The sequence below is a fragment of the Acomys russatus genome, chromosome 29, assembly GCF_903995435.1.
Source record: "Acomys russatus chromosome 29, mAcoRus1.1, whole genome shotgun sequence".
Lineage (NCBI taxonomy): Eukaryota > Metazoa > Chordata > Mammalia > Rodentia > Muridae > Acomys > Acomys russatus.
Window position 1 is genome coordinate 43,716,924 of NC_067165.1, and position 19,311 is coordinate 43,736,234.

Consider the following 19,311-nt stretch of genomic DNA (forward strand, 5'->3'; position numbering starts at 1 on the left):
CGCGCCTGTGATGGCCAGTACTGAGCAAGCCTGTGCATAAGCCATGGGTGGGGGAGCCCTTCTATTCTGATCCCCATGGCTTCTTCTGTCAGAACTGCACACACTGTGGCAGAATGAGGAATGGGCCGCTGTGTCCTCGGGGAAAATCTACGAAATCTGGCACCGTCGCCATGACTACTGGCTGCTGGCAGGCATCGTGACGTATCCTTGCTCAGCCAGGCTGGGATGACTCCGGTCTGTCCTGGTCTTCAGGAGACCCACAGGCTCTAGGGAGGACCTTCCTCCGAGCTCCGATGATTGCCCTAAACCTTGATACTCCTTGGCAGTCCTCTGTGTCTCTCCTATTCTGTTGTCATTGGCCACCCGTGTCTTCCCCTCCCCCGACCCCCTTTTCTGACACAAATCATTGGATTTAGGCCCCTCCCCTTCTGGTCTGACCCCTCTTTGATCATATCTGGATAAGGTCACACTGAGGCTCCAGAGGGCAGGACTTGCATCTGTCCATCTGAGGTGCTGGGGCGGAGTCAACATGAGGAGGCCTCAGTGTCCTGCCTGCCTGGCACCTGTCATTGTTGTCATCACCACCAGCATGCTGGTAGTCCTGCAGCTGAGGCTGTGGCTTGCCTGGGTGCGCATAGACAGCAAGCTGCGACCCAGGTTGCTCCCACCTCATCCTTACTGCCAAGGCCCCTCATTCCTGTGGCCGGCTTGCCCTTAACTGTACCCTCCCCCAGGCATGGCTATGCCCGCTGGCAGGACATTCAGAACGACCCACGGTACATGATTCTCAATGAGCCCTTCAAATCTGAGGTCCATAAAGGCAACTACTTGGAAATGAAGAACAAGTTTTTGGCCCGCAGGTTCAAGGTAAAAGCCTTCAAAGGATGTTAGCTACCCCACCCACCCCTGCACCGACCAGACCTGGGTCAGTCTCACGGGAGCCAGTCAACCTATGCAGGCGAGACCCATGCAGAAGATCGCTAGGGCTAGGAGGGACCATTGGAGGTGGGCCTCTTCTCCTTTCAGCTCCGAGCTTCAGTGGGTGCTGTTGGGGAGGGGCACAGTGACCCTGTTGGGGAAGTGGCCAGTGCAGCCACTCTTCTCTTTGCCCCCTCAGCTGCTGGAGCAGGCACTGGTGATTGAGGAGCAGCTCCGGAGGGCAGCGTACCTCAACATGACCCAGGATCCTAACCACCCGGCCATGGCGCTCAACGCGCGCCTGGCAGAGGTGGAGTGCCTTGCTGAGAGCCACCAGCACCTATCCAAGGAGTCCCTCGCTGGGAACAAGCCTGCCAACGCTGTCCTGCACAAGGGTGAGTGAGCTCTGTGCAGGGATGAGTGAGTCCAACTGTCTGCAGGGATTAGTCTTAAGTGTTTCCATGTTGGGGCAAAGGCATTGGAATTTAGGAAGGGGAGAAGTGAGCCTGGGGTCTCCTTTGAGTCTTACTCCAGATCTCTGCCTTTCTGGTGGAGGGGGGCTCCCAGGCTCACTGGGGCATGGGTTGGGGAGGCAGGGCACAGCCCAGACTGGAAAAGGGGTGTGGCTAACATTCTTCTCACACATGAAGGTCTCACCGTGCCCTGTCCTCACTGGTAGCCATAATTTGTATGCCCAGTGACCAAGTGTCACTGGCTGGCTTGCTGGCTGTCCAGGCAGGGAATCCAGGGTCAAGGGTCTAGAGCTTTTTAGTGTTAGCAGGGGCCACTGGAGCAGTCTTTTCTTGAAAATTCTATTTCTCTAATTGTCAACCCTGGGCTTCCCAGACCCTAGAGAGCCTGGGGAGGAGTGTCCTATGGCGTCCACTTTTGGGTGTGTGCGGTGACGTTTGCTTGCAAATGGCACCTCCTGGCCACTACCTGTTTGGCCGCTGTGGAGGGCGGACCACGCCCTCCATTCTTAGGCCCTCCCACCCTGCAGTCCTGAACCAACTGGAGGAACTGCTGAGTGACATGAAGGCGGATGTGACTCGCCTGCCCTCCATGTTGTCACGCATTCCCCCGGTGGCCGCTCGTCTGCAGATGTCTGAACGCAGTATCTTGAGTCGCCTGACCAACCGCGCTGGCGACCTCACCGTCCAGCAGGTCAGGTTTGGCCTGCACGAGGCACCCTGGGGCATGGGTGGGTGACCTCCCGGGGTGTCAGGCTTGGGTGATGTTCTGGTTGTCACCTGTCAAGCTGGTCCTTGCCTCCAGGGTGCTTTTGGCTCCTCCCAGATGTACAACAGCAGCTTTGGGCCCAACTTCCGGGGACCGGGACCAGGAGGAATCGTCAACTACAGCCAGATGCCCCTGGGGCCCTATGTGACTGGTAGGTCCTTGTCCACTTCCGGGCAGCATGCACCCAGTGGCCCTCTGGGCCCCAGCCTGCCCGTTGCTGGGGATGCCAGGCAAGCCCGTGCTCTCTGCTCTCTTCATGGCAGACATCTAGCCGTCCTCGTGACTTGCCCCCGTTGCAGCGCTCGTTTCCAGCTGAGGTGAGGGGCCTGCTGGCCACCCCGTTGCCCCACACCCTCCAGTTTATGCACTTGATTTATGCCTCTGTAGCTTCTGAGTCTCACTGTAGCTTAGACTTGGTTATGGCTGTGTGTACGTGTGCATGTGCATGTGTGTTGTATGCACGTACACATGTGGACATCTGTATGTGCACATGTGTTCTTGGCCACGTGTCATTGGTTCCATCACTGCTGCTAGCTGCCTCCACCGTGCTTGAGGATGGCTGGCCCATGGCTAGTTGTTGCCCATTCTCTGATCAGAACCTGGGGGGGCTGGTACCTGAGGGGTTGAGCGTGTTAATGGCTTTGGGATTGGAGATGGGGGAATTCAGAAAAGTCACCAGTCCTGATGGCTCTCTCCAAGTCCCGCCTGTCCCTATAAGGTAGATGCCAGGCCAGAGGCCATGGATAAAGTCACCAGTCCTGATGACTCTCTCCAAGTCCTTCCTGTCCCTGTAAGGTAGATGCCAGAGCCTGCTGGGTGCCTGGAACCCAGTGCTTGGGTGCAGCTCACATCTAGCCCAAAGGCCTGTGGCGAGGGACTTTTCATGATTATGTCCACTACAGACTCTGGGTTGCCTCTGGATATCTGGCCACCCAATCGTGCGTAACCCACTGGTTTGCCTTTTGCAGCCGGGCCGCCTGCCCAACCCCCACGGGAGAGAACCGTTACAGCTCTTTTAGGAGTGGGCGCCGTGTTGGGACACCGAAGGGAAACCAAGCAGTTCTATCGCACAGAGGACGAGGCCCAGCCTCATCAATAGTTGAAGTGTTCTTCTGCACAGCACCCCATCTGCAGCCACGCCGGTCAAGGCCCTGACACCTTTTCCAGAGTGAACTGACTTAGAGGAGATTGCATTTACCTGTACTTTTTTTTTTTTTTTTTTTTTTTTTTTGCACTTTCCTACCGAAGATGCGAACGTGTTTGTCTCGATAAAAAAGTTGGGTGACGTGTGGGAGACTCAGACTCACAGCCCTGTCTGTCACCGGGCTCCAGACCTCAAGGGAAGGCTCTCTGGAGGCCCCTGGTGCTGCCCTGTGGACTCACTCCAGATGTGGAGGATGCAGCATCCTGAGTTCTGGAAGCCCTTAGTATGCCCTCTGCCCCATCTGCACCCATGTGACTGCCCTTCTGCCCCAGCCCCCTGCCTGCTTTGGGGCCCTTGCACTAGGGGGTGGCGGGGGGGGGGGATGAGGTCTGCAGAGTAGCTGCCTGGCCTGTTGACACTCGGCCTGGGGGCCACCAGGCACATTCATCTCACGGCGGGGGCACCTATCTCAAGGGTTCTTGAATCTGTTGTTTCCAGTGAACATGTGGTAGCCCCAGCAATGTGTAGCAGGTTGAAGCCAGGGTGCCTCGGCGGGTGGGGCAGACCTAGACCTGAGCTAAAGCCCCTGCTGTCTGCAGGAATGTGGTGCAGGCAGGTGGGAGCTGGTACCCTAGGAAAGAGGCTCATTTCTGTTGGGTGGCCCTGAGAGATGCGTCTCACTCACATTGCCACAGACTTTCCTGGGCACAGCGTGCTGGGCCCTGGATGCCAAGGAGCCAGTCCGTCCTGGGGCTGGATGTCTCTTTGGTGTTTTGGTCCTAGAGGGGACTTGACTAGGGCAACTGCTGTGTGGAGTAGGGGCTGTAGGGGCCCTTGCTGGTTCTCAGAGGTGTGCACAGAGCTGTGTTTGGAGGTGACGGAACCCGATGGCTTCTCTAGGTCCTTCCTAGCTGGGGCTGTCAGGCCTCCTGGCCTTATTTCCTGCAGGGATGCCTTGGAGTGCCAGGACCGCTTTCTCACGTCAGTGTTGTCATGCCAGCTTCTCTTGCTCCACCCCAGCCTATGGCATAATGTAACGGTCTATGCTGTATGCTGGGGGGTGTGGGTGGGGGAGAGGGAACCTCCGAGGCTCTGGGCCTGTGCCTGACCTCCTCACTGGCCCTGGCTCAACCTGGAGACTTTCAAGCCCTGGCCTTAGCGATTCCCAGGCTGGGGCCCTGGGGTTCAGTAGATCCTGAAGATGAGGAAGGGGCTTGTTGGGGAGAAGCCAGTTGGGTCTGAGGGAGCTTGGAGGGGCTAGGTTCTCCTCCCTGGGAAAGGAGTGAGAGGATGCAGAGTCTGTGCCCATTAAGAAAAGACGGCAGGTGCCCAGCCTTTACTTAACCCAGATGTGCTCATCTGTAGCATAGTTCTTCCTCTGAACCCCTGGAGGGCTGGACCCCCACGGCTTCTTCCATTGTGGCTTTTCCACACTCCAGTCTACCTGGCTGCACAGGGTGGGTAGGCAGAGGGGGTGAGGTGGGGTGGGGACTCTGGTCACAAGACGGGCCCTCTGCAGGCTTGAGTGTATCATGGCGGCTGACCCCACTCTAAGGAAGGCTGTCTCCCTGCCAAAGCTTGCTTCCCAACCCAGGGCCTCTGTGCTAACCCCACTGGGCCCGCTGGTCAGCCCTGTTGGCCTCATGGAGAACTGCGTTTCAGCCCCTTTGCCACAAGTGACAGATCCTGACTGAGACTCGGACCTGGGGACACATGCGGGACAGAATAGGGTCTGTGTCCCTGTCTCATCCCTTCCTGGATGATTTCTCCCAGGAGTCTTGCTTCGTCTCCCCATCTCTGCCTCTTCCTGTTGGCCTTCCCCTCCCCGCAGCTCCTGTGACCGACAGGAACCCCCTGCTGGCCTGGGAGGGTCTATATTCCCCATGACCAGCTTTGGAGCTAAGTTGCCCAGGCAGCTGGGGGAGAGGCTAGGTCCTCCAGGGCGTCCTCAGCTGCCTCCTGCTGTGGAACGATGGGCTGAGGTGGCATCCCGAGGTTGGGCTCTTGTTTTGCTGCTGATAGAATTGGGTCCTCGTGCTCAACCTATCAGCGCTGTAGTGACACAACATTTCCAGACACTCTGACTAACTCTGTAGGATTTGTGGACGCTGTGGGGCAGCTCTTAGGTGACATGGGGGAGTTTGGGGCGGTCCTGCTGTGACACACTTCCCTCTGCATCCTGTATCCCAGGGCCACCTGTGAGCCAGGGCTCCCTCTGCCACCCTCCGGGTGCTTCCTAATCCATGTAGGTTGATCTGCTCAGTGACACCTGCAGCCAGTCTAAGTCTTGAGTCTCAGGGCTTTTGAGGTCCTACAGGGGGCATGCTGGGGAGGGTGCTGGGGGGGGCAGGGATCTTTGTAGTCCCATAGAGTGGGAAGGTGCTGATGCTTGGAGCTTCTAGTGTGTGCCAAGGAAGGGGGCTGGGGACCCAGGCTGACCCTCCCTCCACCTTCAGTGTCTTGGCCTACCTACAAGGGTGGACAGCCACCCCCGTGGCGCTCCTGCACAGAGCACAGCGTGGAGGAGGAAGCCAACCATGCCCGATTGATATACCCGGAAGTTTACAGGTTGTGGTGCGTCAGCCCAAAGTTGTTGGTGTCCTTGAGTTCATGGATGTTTTCCCTCTTAATTTTCAGATTTTTTTTAAAAACAAAAGTATTTTTTTAGGTATGATAACCCAGAAAGGGCCTGTTGGGTGTGTGTGTATGTCTTGAACTCTCTGCATAGCTACATAGGGACCAGAGCCCAGCTCCAAGGCAGCTCCTTTGCCCGGCCTGGAGAGGAGGGAGGTGCCCCTTGCTGCCTGCCAGGGTCAAGCTAGACTGTGGGGTGTTCTCTTCCTGCCCAGGCCAGGCTGGCATCTGTTCCACCCTTGCCCAGTCCGGCACACCCTGGTGAGGCACAAGCAGATGCTTGAGGGCCATGTGGGGTACCTCAGCCAGGGTCCCAGGGGCGCCTACCTGAGCTGCTCCTGGGGAAGCCGGACAGCCAGCCAGTGTTATCTTCACTTGTACTCTGTGTGTATGTTTTTGGTTTCTGTGTTTTAATAAACCCTTTGGGAAGGGATGAGACCGTTGTGGTTCTTAGCTCGCTGATTAATAGCGGAGATGTGGTGAGTGGCTGGGGAGGTGAGGGGACTTTCCAAAGCTCTGTTATGGCTTGGGGCTCACGAGGAGGGAGGGCAAACCCCAAATCAGTATTGTGCTGGAGGACACCAGACACACTGTGTTCCCAAACCCGTCAACATTAAGAGCAGCAGCCAGGTGGTCCCTTTGGGGATGTCAGCAGAGATGCAGGTGGGTAGGTGGGCAACAGCGGGAGGTGCCTGTATCTCCTACTGGCTTCAGGGATGTCATCTGGGAGAGGTGGGGGGTGGGCCTTTGGACCACTCCACCCCATTTCCCCCCGCCCTGTACTTGGGCCCTCCCTCCAATCTTGTCCTTGGCTGTAGAGCTGGGTTTGGTGGTGAGTGGGCTTGGGAGCCCAACACCTCAGCTCCCTGCAGTTGGTGGCTTTGCCCTCCTCCCTCTGGTGCTGTCTCTGAGGAAATGAGAGGACAGAAGTGTGGAGACCAAAGGGCTCGGGTTTTATTTGTCATTCCATAAATATGGGCTGCACCTTGGTCTGAGTCTGTCAGGAAGCTGGAACGCTTGCGGCCGGCCTGGTGGGCTGCAGTTAGCAAGGAGCCGAGCTCGTTAAAAAAAAAAAAAAAATGGGGGAGAGAAAGCACATTATGTACATGACTGACAAGAGCCGGGCACACAGGCACCCTGCTGTGCCTCAGGACCTTGGGTCTGGGATGAGCAATAGCAGGGTTCCATGCGCCAGCTCCCCCTGCCCACCACAGCCCTCCTCCCCCACCAGGCCTGGCAGACTGCTTTAAGATGCTGAGGAGGCGCTGGAGGCTGGCTTGGGCTGACCAGCAGGCAGCTGGGCTAGAGGAAGATGAGGTCTGTGGCTATGGAGGAAGGAGCTGGCCTTAGGCCCTTTGAGGGCCGGGGCAAGCTCCCCCTTATAGGCTGTCTGCACTTGATCTTCTCCTATGGCCTCCCAAGCCCCTCCTACTCCAAACCCCTCCACAGAGGCAGGTGATCCTGCCTTAAGAAGCAAAGCCTCCAAAATGGATAAGGAAGAAAACGTCTGAGAAACACTTGGCTAAAATGTCACCTAGGAAGCTGTCGGCATCTAGGGCTCACGTGGGCCTGAGCCCTCGTTCACCCTGCAAGCCTGTATTTCTGTCTGTCTCACACATACCCAGCAGGAGCTTAGCTCTGAGGTGAGGCTCACAGGCAGCAGCAGCAAGTGTGCACATCTCTGCATGCCTGGCCCACCTAGCAAGCAGGGCGGGGCCAGTTGTGTTGTCATTTCTGGCTACTTCCCACTGGGCTGCCGCAGGGCCCTGTCCTGGAAGCAGGCTCCCCTAGTCAGGCATGGAGGTGACAGAGCCTAACGGTCCCCCCATCCCGACCCCCCTGCCACAACCCCCAGGGCTGCTTCTGAGCTCTCAGGGCTCACAGTGAGCACTGGTGAAGGTTTGAGAGCCCAGGGTCTACAGGGATGTGTGTGAGAGGAAGCTGCCCACCCTGCCTGCCTTTCTTCCTGTAGCTTCGCCACATCCCCTACCCCTGGGACCGTCTCCATCCAGCCTTGGCTGGACAACAGACGGCAAAGAGCAGCAGGAAGGAGCCTTGAAACAGCAGCTTCAGAAGGCCAAGCCAGGGCTGTGCCTGCAGGCAGGGCTCGTGCTTGGGGACTGGCCACTGCCTGTCCAGGGCAGGAGGTTTGGGTCTCTTAGGGAGCCAGCTGGCACGTGTTGGTAGGACCCGGTCTCCAAAGCATCGCAGGATCATGGGACTGGGCCTCCAGACAGCATGCACTGCCCAAACCTGCAGGCTTCCTGGCACCACCCTCCATCCAGCTCCCACCGACGAGGGACTGCCTATCCTGCCTTTTCTCCCTCTCTTCAGCCTGTCCTGGGCCAGCATGAGGGGATGCAGAAGAGAATGAGAGGGGTCCTAGCCATTTTTCTAGGGAAGAGGTCCCCGGGGAATCTTTTCTTAGAACACCGTTACTAGAGCTGTTCCTCCCAGTCCCTCAGCGTGGGGGAACAACGCAAACCCCAGGGAGCTCCCCCATGGAAAACCTCTAAGTGCTTTTTTTCTGTGCAGAGCCCAAGTCACAGCCCACTGCTCCAGAGCAACAGAGGTATTAGAGGCTGATCTGTGAGGGGAATATGGTCTCGTGAGCACGGGCCCAGCCTGCTGCCACACTTGTCTACGGCTCTCAGAGGGGCATACTCCAATGGGCTCCATCCAAGGCTGTGGAGCTTCCCTGCTGTGGGGCTCAGCAGCTGTATGCCAAGTGGAAGAGGCAGCTGGGATCCCTGCTCCTGCCAGCAAGGGTAAGGGTGGGGCCAAGGGCCAGCTAGGCAGGTGTAATTGCAGCCAAGGCCCAGAGGGGGCATGTGGAGCAGGCAGGTCACGGTCTGGGAAAGGTGGGATCCCAGGCCAACCTCGGACACCAGTGCCTGCTGTCCATGGAAAGGGGGACCCCGGTCTAACCACCGGGACCCTGGCAGGAGGGGTGCTAGGAGGTGGCACACCCCTCTTTTGAGGCAGGGGTTCTTGGCAGAGAGGCCAGCCCTGCCTGCTCCGAGGGCTAGATTTCCACCCGGCCATGACATCTAGAATCTCCGTGAAGGGCCATGGCTGGGGGCAGATGTTTCTTCTTGAAGGATAAGCAGAGGTGATAGGCTTGAGTGGGTGCCTCTGGATGTCCCCCTAATTGACGCCATCTCCTGACACCCATCAGATCGTATCTGGCGAGGAAGCGGCGGGTGGCATCTGGCGGTCACTTTGGAGATCATTTCCCGGTAACGTCTGGGCATATAGCGTTTTCCCCCTTGGATGTGAGCCACACTCTGCATTTGGCTTTGAAAACAGCAGAAGCGAGCGAACAGAGACGACGAGGGAGCCGGAAACGGTCCAAGCAGGTGGTGGGGGTGGCTTAGGATCTGTAGTCTTTTTTGCTGTAGGGTTTATTACCCAGAATGCTGTCGATCTCGTGGACGATGGAAGACGACAGTTTTGGGAGGACCTGCGTGCAAGGATGAAGGAGAAGTGGGTGGCTCTCCCCACTGTCTCACGGCGTTTACGCTAAGCTGTCTGTCAGTCTGCCCCGCTGCCCTCTCCTTCTCACCTGCTGGGGATCCAGCCTCAGTTCCTGCCCCTAAGTCCTGCTGAGTCTTTAGGTCTGAGCTTGGCCCCCCTTCATGCCACTCCACGAGGCACAGCCCAGATGGTGGTGAGCCTTGTTCCACGTCAAACCCCCATCTCACTCCTACCCTGCAGGCATGCAACTCCCAGGGCCAGCCCCTCCGCTCCAAGCCTCGGACTTCCTGGTACCCACAGGGCTCTCTGCTGAGTGGCTGCATAGCTCCCTCAGCTCCTTCACACATCTTTGTTTCTGTATAAGGTCTCCCGGGTCTCTAATGCCTCTGCCCGTGCAGTCAGCATCCTTGCTTAACTCTGGCCTCTCTTCTCACAGTGGTGGCCGCCTCAGCACAGCCAGTCTCGCTAACAGTGTTTAGGTCGGTTTCTGTGAGGACCACCGGCTCTGCAGAAGCTGGGTGTCCGGGAGTGGGGTACCTGAGTACATCAGCAGGGCCTCCATCTCACCTGTATTGCTCCGATGTTCTCCATAAGTTGCTCTGCATTGGAAGCACCCAGAAGCACAGAGCTGACACCCTCATTCCTCAGGCACCAGGCTGTGGGGTGGGGGTGGGGGCAAGACCAGAGGTGAAGGAGGTACTCTCTGCAGGGCCCGCCTGATGATGCCGGGCACAGGTGCTCAAGCTCTCCTCTGGGGTCTGAGGATGTTTAGCACACTCGGTGGAACTGGGTGAGTTTGCCCAAGGGATCTAGAAGAGGTTCTGGGGGGCTCTGGCCACATTGACTCTGCTGGAGAGGTGGCCCAAGTGCTCAAAGCTCTCTCCTCTCCCCCATGGCTAGCTGACTGAGGGTCTAGGCTGGCTGTCTAGGCTCTTAAAGAGAAACAGATTGAATTGCACCCTGTCCCTGAGTGTCCTTACCGTGACCATCAAGGAGGTGCTGCCCAGGGGTCCCTCACCTTTCCTCCCAGGGCTACTTTGCTCACTGTGTCTACGTTACCTATAGACAGCTGGGGGAAGGTAGGGCCCGGGCCCTCAGGCACAGGTGTCTCACCGCTGTGCTCAGAGCCCTTTACCTATGGCCAACTGCGGTAGGGTGCAGCCTAGGCGCTCGGCAATGGCCTGCAGCTCCTTCAGCTTGGCCTGCTGGCGCCGACCCTCCTCACTCAGGATCTTGTCCTTCAGCCACTGGTAGCCCTGGGAAGGGGAGAGGTCCAGGTAAGGGAAGGTCCCTGAACTTCCCGATGCAGGTAGCTGATTAGTTGTTTCCGCTGGAGACTTCGTCCTGAGCATCGGCTCTTTTGTCACCTGGCCTCACACTTACACAGGGCCAGACGCTGAGGAGCCTCCTAGGTCTGAGACTAGGGGGTTGGGGGTGGGGAGAGTAAGACCTAGGGTTAGGGGTCCAGGGCTCTTGTCTCTCAAATATGAACATTCTTGTGCTTCTTGGGTGTTCAGAAAGGGAGTGAGGTGGGAGCTTTGGGGGTCTCTGTGATGGTGGCGTGGGGAGCCGTGGAAGGGGAGCAGTAAGTGGGCCAGGCCCGGCTGTGAGTGCTGAGCCACAGAAGGGGCCAAGGTGGTGGGGGCGGGGTTCACGGGCCTGCTTATCCGGGGGTGGCCTCATGGGTGGGAGAAAGGCCTGTATCCACGTTCTTACACCAAAAGTATGCCCTGGCTGTGCTCACCTTCAGGGAGGCTCTGGAGTAGGGCGGGATGCCGCTGTCGTACTTTCCTGAGACGATGCCGCAGGCCAGAGGGGACCAGGTCATGGCACCTACTCCTGGGAGAGAGGGAGAGCAGGCAAGGTCAAGCTGGGGCCTGAGGGTGTGAGCAGTGGGTGAGGGCGGGGCAGGACGGCACCCACCTATCTTGTGGAACAGTTCCGGGAGCTGGGCCTCCACTTTCTCTCTCTGGAACAGGTGATACTCTGCTTGCTCGCAGATGGGCGGGATCAGGTTGAACTGCCTTGCCACGGAGTAGGCCTCCTGTGGTACAGAAGGAGGCCACTGCCATCAGCAGACATGGGGCCACAAGGAGAGGACACAGAGGCATCCCAGGCCCTACTGCTCCCTCCACGTCCCCCCCCCCCGCCCCGCTTTCCTGAGAGTGCTAGGCAGGCCCCTGAGAGCCAGGAAAAGACGGTGGGCGTTGGGATCTTAAGACTTATGGTCCTTGGAGGAATCACAGTGTAGTTAGTTAGGCCTGGAAGCAGGGTAAATGAGATCACTGTTACCTCAGTTTCCCCATTTGCCATGAGGTTCCAATGAGCCAAGCATGTTTGTAACTTTTCCGACAGGGCCTGGCTTATGACTGGCACTCAGAGTTTGCCAGCTGGGCAGCATGGCTGTTGCCCTGGGGCCCTGGGCTGATGATGCAAGTGTGGGCGGCAAATGCCTTCTGGAGGCGGCAGCCGCATCCGCTAACGCTGGGATCAGGAGCTTGGGGCCTCGGCTTGAAGGTGCTCCCTCAGCTTCCGTGGATGGGGTGAGCTCAGGCTGTTGCCTTTGGTGGAGGGGCACTCCTGTCCCACTTTGGTCTGAGATGCAGCTCCCCCATCTATAAAGCGGGGTAATGGCACTAACACGTTTGTCTGAGTCCTGTGCTGGCTGCGGGAGGTCAGAAAGATGGCCGGCACAGGCTCACTGATGCACTCTCTGAGGCCCCACCCCCAATCTCTTATGCTCCGCCCAGGGACTCTGAAGCCCCGCCCAGGGACTCTGAAGCCCCTTCCTGTAAGAAGCCGAGATCTGTGACTCAGTGCAGCGGTTACAGCTGTGCTACTGGCCTGGAATGCTGAGACACCGCCCGCCCCTGGTGGGGCTGAGGCAGGGAGGCCAGGCAAGGAACAGCACTGCTATCACCCTGGCCTCAGGCTGCAGAATGGAGGCAGCCTCTCCATCTGGCCACTTCCTTCAGTGTCTCCGAGGACACTGCTGATTCTCCCTGAGAAACTCAAGAATTACCTAGGGACAGAGGCTGCCTAACTTTGCGATGGCGCCCATGGAAGGTTATGGCAGGTAGTGGGGTGCCTTCCTGAAAATGTGGATGAAGGGGAAACAGCATGGATTAGTAGGAATTGGGGTCCTAGCAACTCGGTCATTTTCAGAGGCAGCCCAGGCTGAGTGACATTGTGTGGCTATCAGTCTTGAATTAGGCAGTGTGACCTTAAGCACGGGACTTGACCCCTCTATCCTTGACGTCCCCATGTGAGACACAGGCGGCATCAGCACGCACCTTGTGTGGTACTATATTAGCCTTCTGTAGAGGTTAACCCTTACATCTAACAGAGCATCCTAGGAAGCGTCCTTGCCACCCAAGTGGCAAGAGTGTAGGCACCGAGGGCTTGCTTAGGCTCTAGGACCATGTGAAAAGTTTTCTTTAGATTTTCACGAGAAGTCTCAGAACATGCCACGAGGGTAAGCCATGCCGGTAGGATTGTTCTACAGATCCGGAGACAGAGTCTCAGAGGGCAAGCTGTCCGTCCGGGGCCATGTGCTGCCGAGTCAGATTGAGACCCATGCCTATGACAACCACACCCCACTGTGCTGTCCCTGAGTCTTGGGATCTCCTCCCACAAGGAACCCACGCCTGTGAACACACGGGCATCACCCTACCATGATCTCCATGGAACTCCAGCGTGACGTGCCCCAGTACATGGCCATCCCCTGGTTGATGACGTGGGTCATGGCCCGCACAGTCTCTGTGAGAGAGAAGGGAGACCACGGTTGGGGCGTCTGTGGCTCAGGCCCTGCCTGGGGGTTGGTCCGCAGATGCAAGTGGGGTGCCAGGAGGAGGGCGCAGGCTGCAAAGGCATCTTGCAAGCAGTGTACTTCCTGGCTCCTGGAGTTGAGTGTGGGTGTTGGTGAGGGGAGATTCAGGAGGAAAGAAAATGGAATTGAAATCCTGAAGACAAATCTGCAGACAAGGTAAGGCCTGCCAGGATCCTTCGAAAAGGCTCATGGGTAGACTGATGTTTCCATGGCTGGCAGTGGAAACGAGGAAGGAGAGACCCTGGTCACTGAGGGGGACCAGCAGGATGAAGGCTAAAATCAGACTGGCCACGAGAGTGACACCAGCAAAGCTTGCAAACACAGCTCTGCAGGTTACAGAAGACTCTACAGGGAGGGAAAGGGGGTAGGGGCAGAGGCGGGCCCTTGAGGCTGAGGCTCAGGGGCCAGAGTTTCTTGTTTCTGTGCCTGGGGAGGCAGATGCAGACGTGGAAAGGTTTGGGCAGACCGTGCCCAGGCTGGAGTCTTGCTCAGCACAGGCTATTTTCAGGGCAACTGGGTTAAATTGTCCCTTCCGTAAGGGGTCAAGGTCTGGAGCAAACAGCCATAAGGTCCACAAACGCTGAGATTTACAACATACCAAGGAGAAAACAGCTGAGACACTCCCACCCCATCGTCTTGTGGGGCAGGAGTGGGACTCTCCCCACCCCAACAATAGAGTTACCCTTATATTCAAGAGTTTTGGGGAGCATAAAAATCTGCCGGTTGAAAATGTAAAGGGGGCTGGATAGGAAGGAGAAAGGGACCATCAGGGACAAGACAGTGATGGAAGGGTATGTGTGTGTGTGAATGCAATTGAAATACGTTATATACACGTAGGAAAATGTCACAAAACCCATTATTATGTGTGGGTAATACGAGCTATTTAAAAGCCTGCCATGTGTGGGTCTTTCTCCCTTGGCTGTTTCGCCTCTCGGGGACGTGTTGGTTCTTAAAACAGAATGAGGCCATGGTGGGGGGTGATGGCTCCATGGACTTCTCACAGGTCTGATACAGTGCTTGCAAGGTCAACAGCCAAAGGCGGGGTAGGAACAGAGAGGATCAAGTGTTTCTAAAAACGTAGCCAGAACATCTGCCCCGCCTCTGAATGCCCCATACCCCCTCCCCCATCCTGGCAGCGGAGACCCCTGGCATGGACTATGAGGGCAGCAAGGAAGGAGAGAACACCAGAGCTGGTCTGGTAGCCTGCCTTGGTATGCCACTGGGTCGCCAGGACCTCCTTCATGGGGTGTGGTGCTGGCTCCTGTCTGCCTTGCTTTGGGGGCCCCTAAGTACTTCTTTGGTCAAAGTTTCCTCATGGTGGAATCCAGGGGATCCCCATGTCTGGTACTAAGGCCACTGTGGTCTCTGGTGTGGTGGTCCCAGTAGGTTCACCCAGAACGGCAGGGGAGTCACACCTTACTTCTGCCCCTGCAGGGTAACTCTGCCCTCCCCTGTCTTCTGAGGTCAGGGACGGTGGCTCTTTGGGGTATTCTTTGACCTGCCTAGGTGAGGGACATAAGAGAAGGGAGTTTGGGCCTTCTAGGACCTTCCCTGAGTCACTGGCTTTAACTGACAACACGTTTTACACTGGGAAGATGTTAGTGCCTGATTAGGATGGTTTCACGAGACTGAGAGGGTCCTGGGGCATCCCCAGTGGCGCCCGGGCTCCTGCATGGGCTGCCCTTGTTAAAGTTTTTAGAAACACTCCTGGGGGGGCACCCGAGGCCATGCAGCATGGTTTGCCTATTCTTTTCAGCCAAGGCTTAGGTCCACATGCCAGGCACAGGGAAACCGCAGGGACAGGCCACATCAGTCCCTTTCCCCAGCTTCCCACAGAGCTCTGTCTGGTCATGGCCGTGAAGATCACAGCACAATGTCCTTCCCACGCAGTGAGAGCCATGGAGGCTGTCTAGCACCTGGGACTAAGGCCAGCGGGACAGGCGCCTGGCGTGACGGGGCTGTTCTGAGGGGGCAGGGGAACCTAGGCACCTGTGGGATCTGGGCAGAGGTGGGCTAGAGCCGGGACACATGTTCAGGATTGCTGCGCACGTGCACCAGCATGTCACCTGAAACAGTGACACTTAGGGGCAACTGTCTTTCACCTTAATAATTGATACTGCTGGCCAGAAGCTGGGATGCCACATCCTTCCAGCTGCAGCCAAAACCCAGGGCGTCTCTGCAGCATCACAAATAATACATGGGAGGGGGGTCAGGTGGCAGCACCAGGTGGCAGGCAGGTGCCCTTCCAGTGTGGAACGCTGCCCAGCTCCCAGGGAGACCAAGGCCTATCCTTGAGGTAGGGATCTAGGGCCCTTTGTTGATTGTGATGGGGGGCAGATACCAAGCACGGCACGGGGATGCCCTGGGCCTCAGCATCATGCCAGCTCATGTACATAGTCTTTAAGGAAGAGAAAGCACTCCGTTTTGATGGTGTGTCCTGGTTGCTAAGTGAGTGGACATGAGTGACCACGGAGCCAGAGTGTTCACAAGGAACCAGTGTGGCAGACAGGGCGGCCTGTAGGCTGGTGTTCTTTGCCTCTGTTATAGGCTAGAACTTTATAACCGTGAGCTAAGAAAGAGGTAAATCTTCTCAGGGGTTGCACAGTCTGGGGTCCCAGGACCCTTTTGTAAGCCTAATCTTTCCCAACCCATCCTATTGCACGATCTAAGGTCAAGTCCCCAGGCAGGGACTGGAGGGTCCTCAGATCAAGGGGAGACCCTGGCAGGAAGCCAGCCGGCCATTGCAGATCACGGCATCGCAGGCATGGAGTGCGGGGGGGGGGGGGAGCACGACATGCACGCTGGGGAGGGATGGAATGACAGCGTGGATGGGCAGCGAGAGGCTCTAACACCATTTTGATTTCCCTTTGCTTGCAAGATGTCCTCATGGGGGCACATCTCCAACCCTTATGCATTTTATGGAGAAGTTTGTCATGGGGGACAGAGAGTTGTGTAAATAAAAATACTGTCTCATAAAATGCAGGTCGGACACAGAGTCAATAGTTGGCTGGCGGTACTGTGTACCTTCAATGATGAATGTCCTTGACTTGAAGGAACTAAATGGGTCCCCTGGTGATAAAAGAAAGATTTAAAGAGACCAGAGTTTATCACTGTGGGAACACGGAGGCGTGGCAGGACAGAATGGCACAAATCATTGCACAGAACGGAGTTCTGCTAAAAAGAAAGAATATACACACACACGCGCACGAGTGTGGTATATGTGTATATAAAAGCAAATGGAGAAAAAAAAAAAAAAAAAAAAACCCAGTTCGACTTTATCTCCTAGGTCCCTGAAGCAGCAAAGCATAAGTGAGAAGATGCTGAGGCAGGAAGATGGAGGGACCGGGAGTCAAGGGAATAGACGCTAACGAAACCCAAACAGCTCTTCAGAGCACTGAGTGCTTCCTCTGTCAGGTAACAACTACCCCTCTTCCCCCCTACCCCCACCCAGAGCAAAGGACCTCTGAGACCTCCCAGGGGAGCCAGAATGGAAAGAGTCTAACAGCTTGACAGTCACCACTGTGCAAAAATACCAGCTGCTGAGGAGAGAGAATGCTGCCACGCTGCCACGGCAGAAGTCCTCAACACGGCCAGGTTATAGAATGAGACCGGGCCCCGGGCTCAGCTGAGCAGGGCCCATCCCTCCCCAACCCAGAGGCCTGACCACCTCTGTCCTGAGCGCCCAGTGTGGGTGTGCTCGGCAGTTACCAGAACCTCAGAACAGACCATTGGTCACCTGACTCTGTCCTGCACGAGCTGCCTAGGAGGCAACTGGTCGACCTACCTTCCATGGGTGTGTTGGGGTCTGGGCGGTTGGCAAACACCACGTCCACGTACTCCAGCTGCAGCCGTTCCAGGGAAGCCTTCAGACCTGGGAGAAGGAAGAGCAGGAAGGGGTCAGCTGTCTGTGCTTCTAGACCCTCCCTGTGCCTGGCTCAGGGGGCAGGAGAGGGATGAGGGCTGGCTCCTTTCGCGTGGAGCTTTAGGGCACGTGAGAGTCTCAAGGCGATGCCAAGACACAAGGTACGTGCTAAAGAAGGTGGGCGCCCTGGCCACAGAGGATGTCAGGAGACCCACGGGCCAGCTGTACTGAGACCAGATGGACACATGCCTCTCTGGCCACTCTCTGGACATGTCTGTACTGTAACAAGCAGAGCTAGCCGTGGTACCACACAAGGAGGGACAGTATTATCCACAGTACAAAGGGCTGCTCATGTGGGACACACATAAGGCTGCAACCCACACCTTGCAGCAGCTGAGAGCCAACAGCCAGGGCAAACTGGGTCTGGGGTGGGACCCCCACCTCAGTTATTACATTGATTATGAAAACTACTACTCAGAATAATTGTGACTCAGAAGGCGAAGCCCACACCCAGCCACCCCCACTCTGGGCTGCACGTCCACAGCTCAGGGAGGTGTTGGGTCTCCCCAAAGACCATTCAGACAGTACAGGCTCAGCCTGGACTGAAGCCCAGCTCTGCACGGCCTTTGTTCAATGGTGGGGTCCCCCTGCCTCGTGCCTTCTGGAGCCAAAGGAAGTGGTCAAGGAGGGGTTTCATAAGCTCCAGGGTGGAGGCCTGGGCTGGCTCACTGAGGGGACGGTAGGGCTACTGTGCTCCTTGGCCCCCCTTCACGTGCTGGTTAGAGCTGCTCCTCACCTTCGACTATGTGCTTCCGGGAAAGGCCTCTCTCTGTCTCCGCTCTGAAAAACAGGCCGACAGGGTGGGGGTGTTGCAGTTGGTCTGGGATAATAGCTACAATACGATGCTGGGGAGAAGTAGGTTAGGAAATTTGGCACCTGTGGCTAACAGCTACAGGTTCAGGTGGATTCCCGGACACCGCCCCAGGGTGGCAGTGGGGCATGAGGGCTCTAGATTCCAATGTCACCTTCCCGCCTGTCTAGGGGTTTATTTATGCCTTTGAGACAGGCTCTCTCTACTTAGCTCAGGGTGGCCTCAAACTCATGATCGTCCTTGTCTGAGATTCCCAAGAATTGGGGTTACTGATGTAAGTCCAATTAAGAACGTATCATATATATTTTAAAATTTCTCCCCTCCCCAGTCTCTCTCTCCCTCCCCAGTGTCTCTCTCTCCCTCCCCGGTGTCATGTGTCCCAAGCTAGCCTCAAATGTGTTACATAGCCATGGATGGTCTTCAACGTCTGCTTCCTCGGCCTCTCAAGTGCCACTATGACAGGCATGAAGCACTGAGCTCACCAGGTGTGAGGATGACGCTCAGGCCTTCATACATGCCTGCAAACACCGCCTCAGCCTGGACATCACATTTACACGCCCCAGGAGATGAACTCTGCCCAACCCTATGCAGAGTGTAGAGTCAGACCCCCGGACATGGGCAGCGTGAAGGTGGCCCCGGGGACGCTAAGGTGCTTTAGAAAGTTCAAAACTTTCTGTTTTCTAGAGTTTTTATAATGTTGTCATGTAATACGAATAATAAAAATTGGACAAGGCTTGAGTAAAAGACCAAGTCCGCTGAAGCTGATTACCGTTTGGGAGTACATCAGAGATGGGTGTGAGTTCCCCAGACTGGAATGAGTGGCCACCTGCAGGTGGCTGTGCAGAGGCCAACACACCCTCCCTCCTCAAGGACTACAGTGTGACCGTGTCAGGCACCACTGGGAGCACTGCAAACCGTGGCACTTACTTTCCACCCCAGAAGATCTTGGTGGTAATGACGAGGCTGGACCGTCTGCGGAGTGGAAGAGAGGAAGGGTGTTAATAGCCCAGGCTAGCCCTTGAGGTCTTCTCTCAGCTTTCACTAAGGGGGCACTGCTCACCTGGGAGCTTAGTGAGAAATGGGTGTTTCTGAGGTGTGACATGCTTGCCCCCCACTTGTCTGGAGCTCCCACTAACAGATGCAACCGAGCGCCCAACGCCGAAGGCTGGGTCTCAGCATCTGACAGGGGCTGATGGGGAGATGCAGCGTGAGAGCAACGGTTTCCAGGGATCCGTGACAGTGGCTTCCCCATCTCTGTGTGCTCCTCAGCCTCACCAGTGCCCGCTGAGGCTGGAAAGCCTCCAGTTGGACTGCTCTGCTGCCAGATGCTCTGGTTA

The 19,311-nt window shown here is 56.8% G+C and overlaps 2 protein-coding genes across 5 annotated transcripts in view; one reads left to right on the forward strand and one right to left on the reverse strand.

Annotated features, from left to right (window-relative positions):
• The window catches only part of Chd5 (chromodomain helicase DNA binding protein 5), a 54,614-nt gene extending 51,368 nt beyond the window's left edge, over positions 1-3,246 (forward strand). For 2 of the 4 annotated variants that reach the window (XM_051171576.1, XM_051171575.1), the window contains exons 36-42: positions 93-201; positions 735-867; positions 1,118-1,313; positions 1,919-2,082; positions 2,194-2,308; positions 2,421-2,474; positions 3,126-3,246. In XM_051171576.1, coding sequence (XP_051027533.1) covers positions 93-201; positions 735-867; positions 1,118-1,313; positions 1,919-2,082; positions 2,194-2,308; positions 2,421-2,428 — 725 coding nt within the window. In that variant the 3' untranslated portion in view covers positions 2,429-2,474; positions 3,126-3,246. The remainder of the gene's footprint in view (positions 1-92; positions 202-734; positions 868-1,117; positions 1,314-1,918; positions 2,083-2,193; positions 2,309-2,420; positions 2,475-3,125) is intronic. The other 2 variants (XM_051171577.1, XM_051171578.1) reach the window with 2 other exon arrangements.
• A 5,611-nt stretch (positions 3,247-8,857) lies between these two features.
• Kcnab2 (potassium voltage-gated channel subfamily A regulatory beta subunit 2) overlaps positions 8,858-19,311 on the reverse strand; it is an 84,014-nt gene continuing 73,560 nt past the window's right edge. The window contains exons 8-17 of the mRNA XM_051171063.1: positions 18,902-18,946; positions 17,900-17,943; positions 17,026-17,112; positions 16,266-16,310; positions 13,086-13,171; positions 11,336-11,456; positions 11,157-11,251; positions 10,548-10,668; positions 9,980-10,068; positions 8,858-9,398 (exon numbers count right to left, since the gene is read on the reverse strand). Of these exons, the coding sequence (XP_051027020.1) occupies positions 9,309-9,398; positions 9,980-10,068; positions 10,548-10,668; positions 11,157-11,251; positions 11,336-11,456; positions 13,086-13,171; positions 16,266-16,310; positions 17,026-17,112; positions 17,900-17,943; positions 18,902-18,946 (823 nt within the window). The 3' untranslated portion in view covers positions 8,858-9,308. The remainder of the gene's footprint in view (positions 9,399-9,979; positions 10,069-10,547; positions 10,669-11,156; positions 11,252-11,335; positions 11,457-13,085; positions 13,172-16,265; positions 16,311-17,025; positions 17,113-17,899; positions 17,944-18,901; positions 18,947-19,311) is intronic.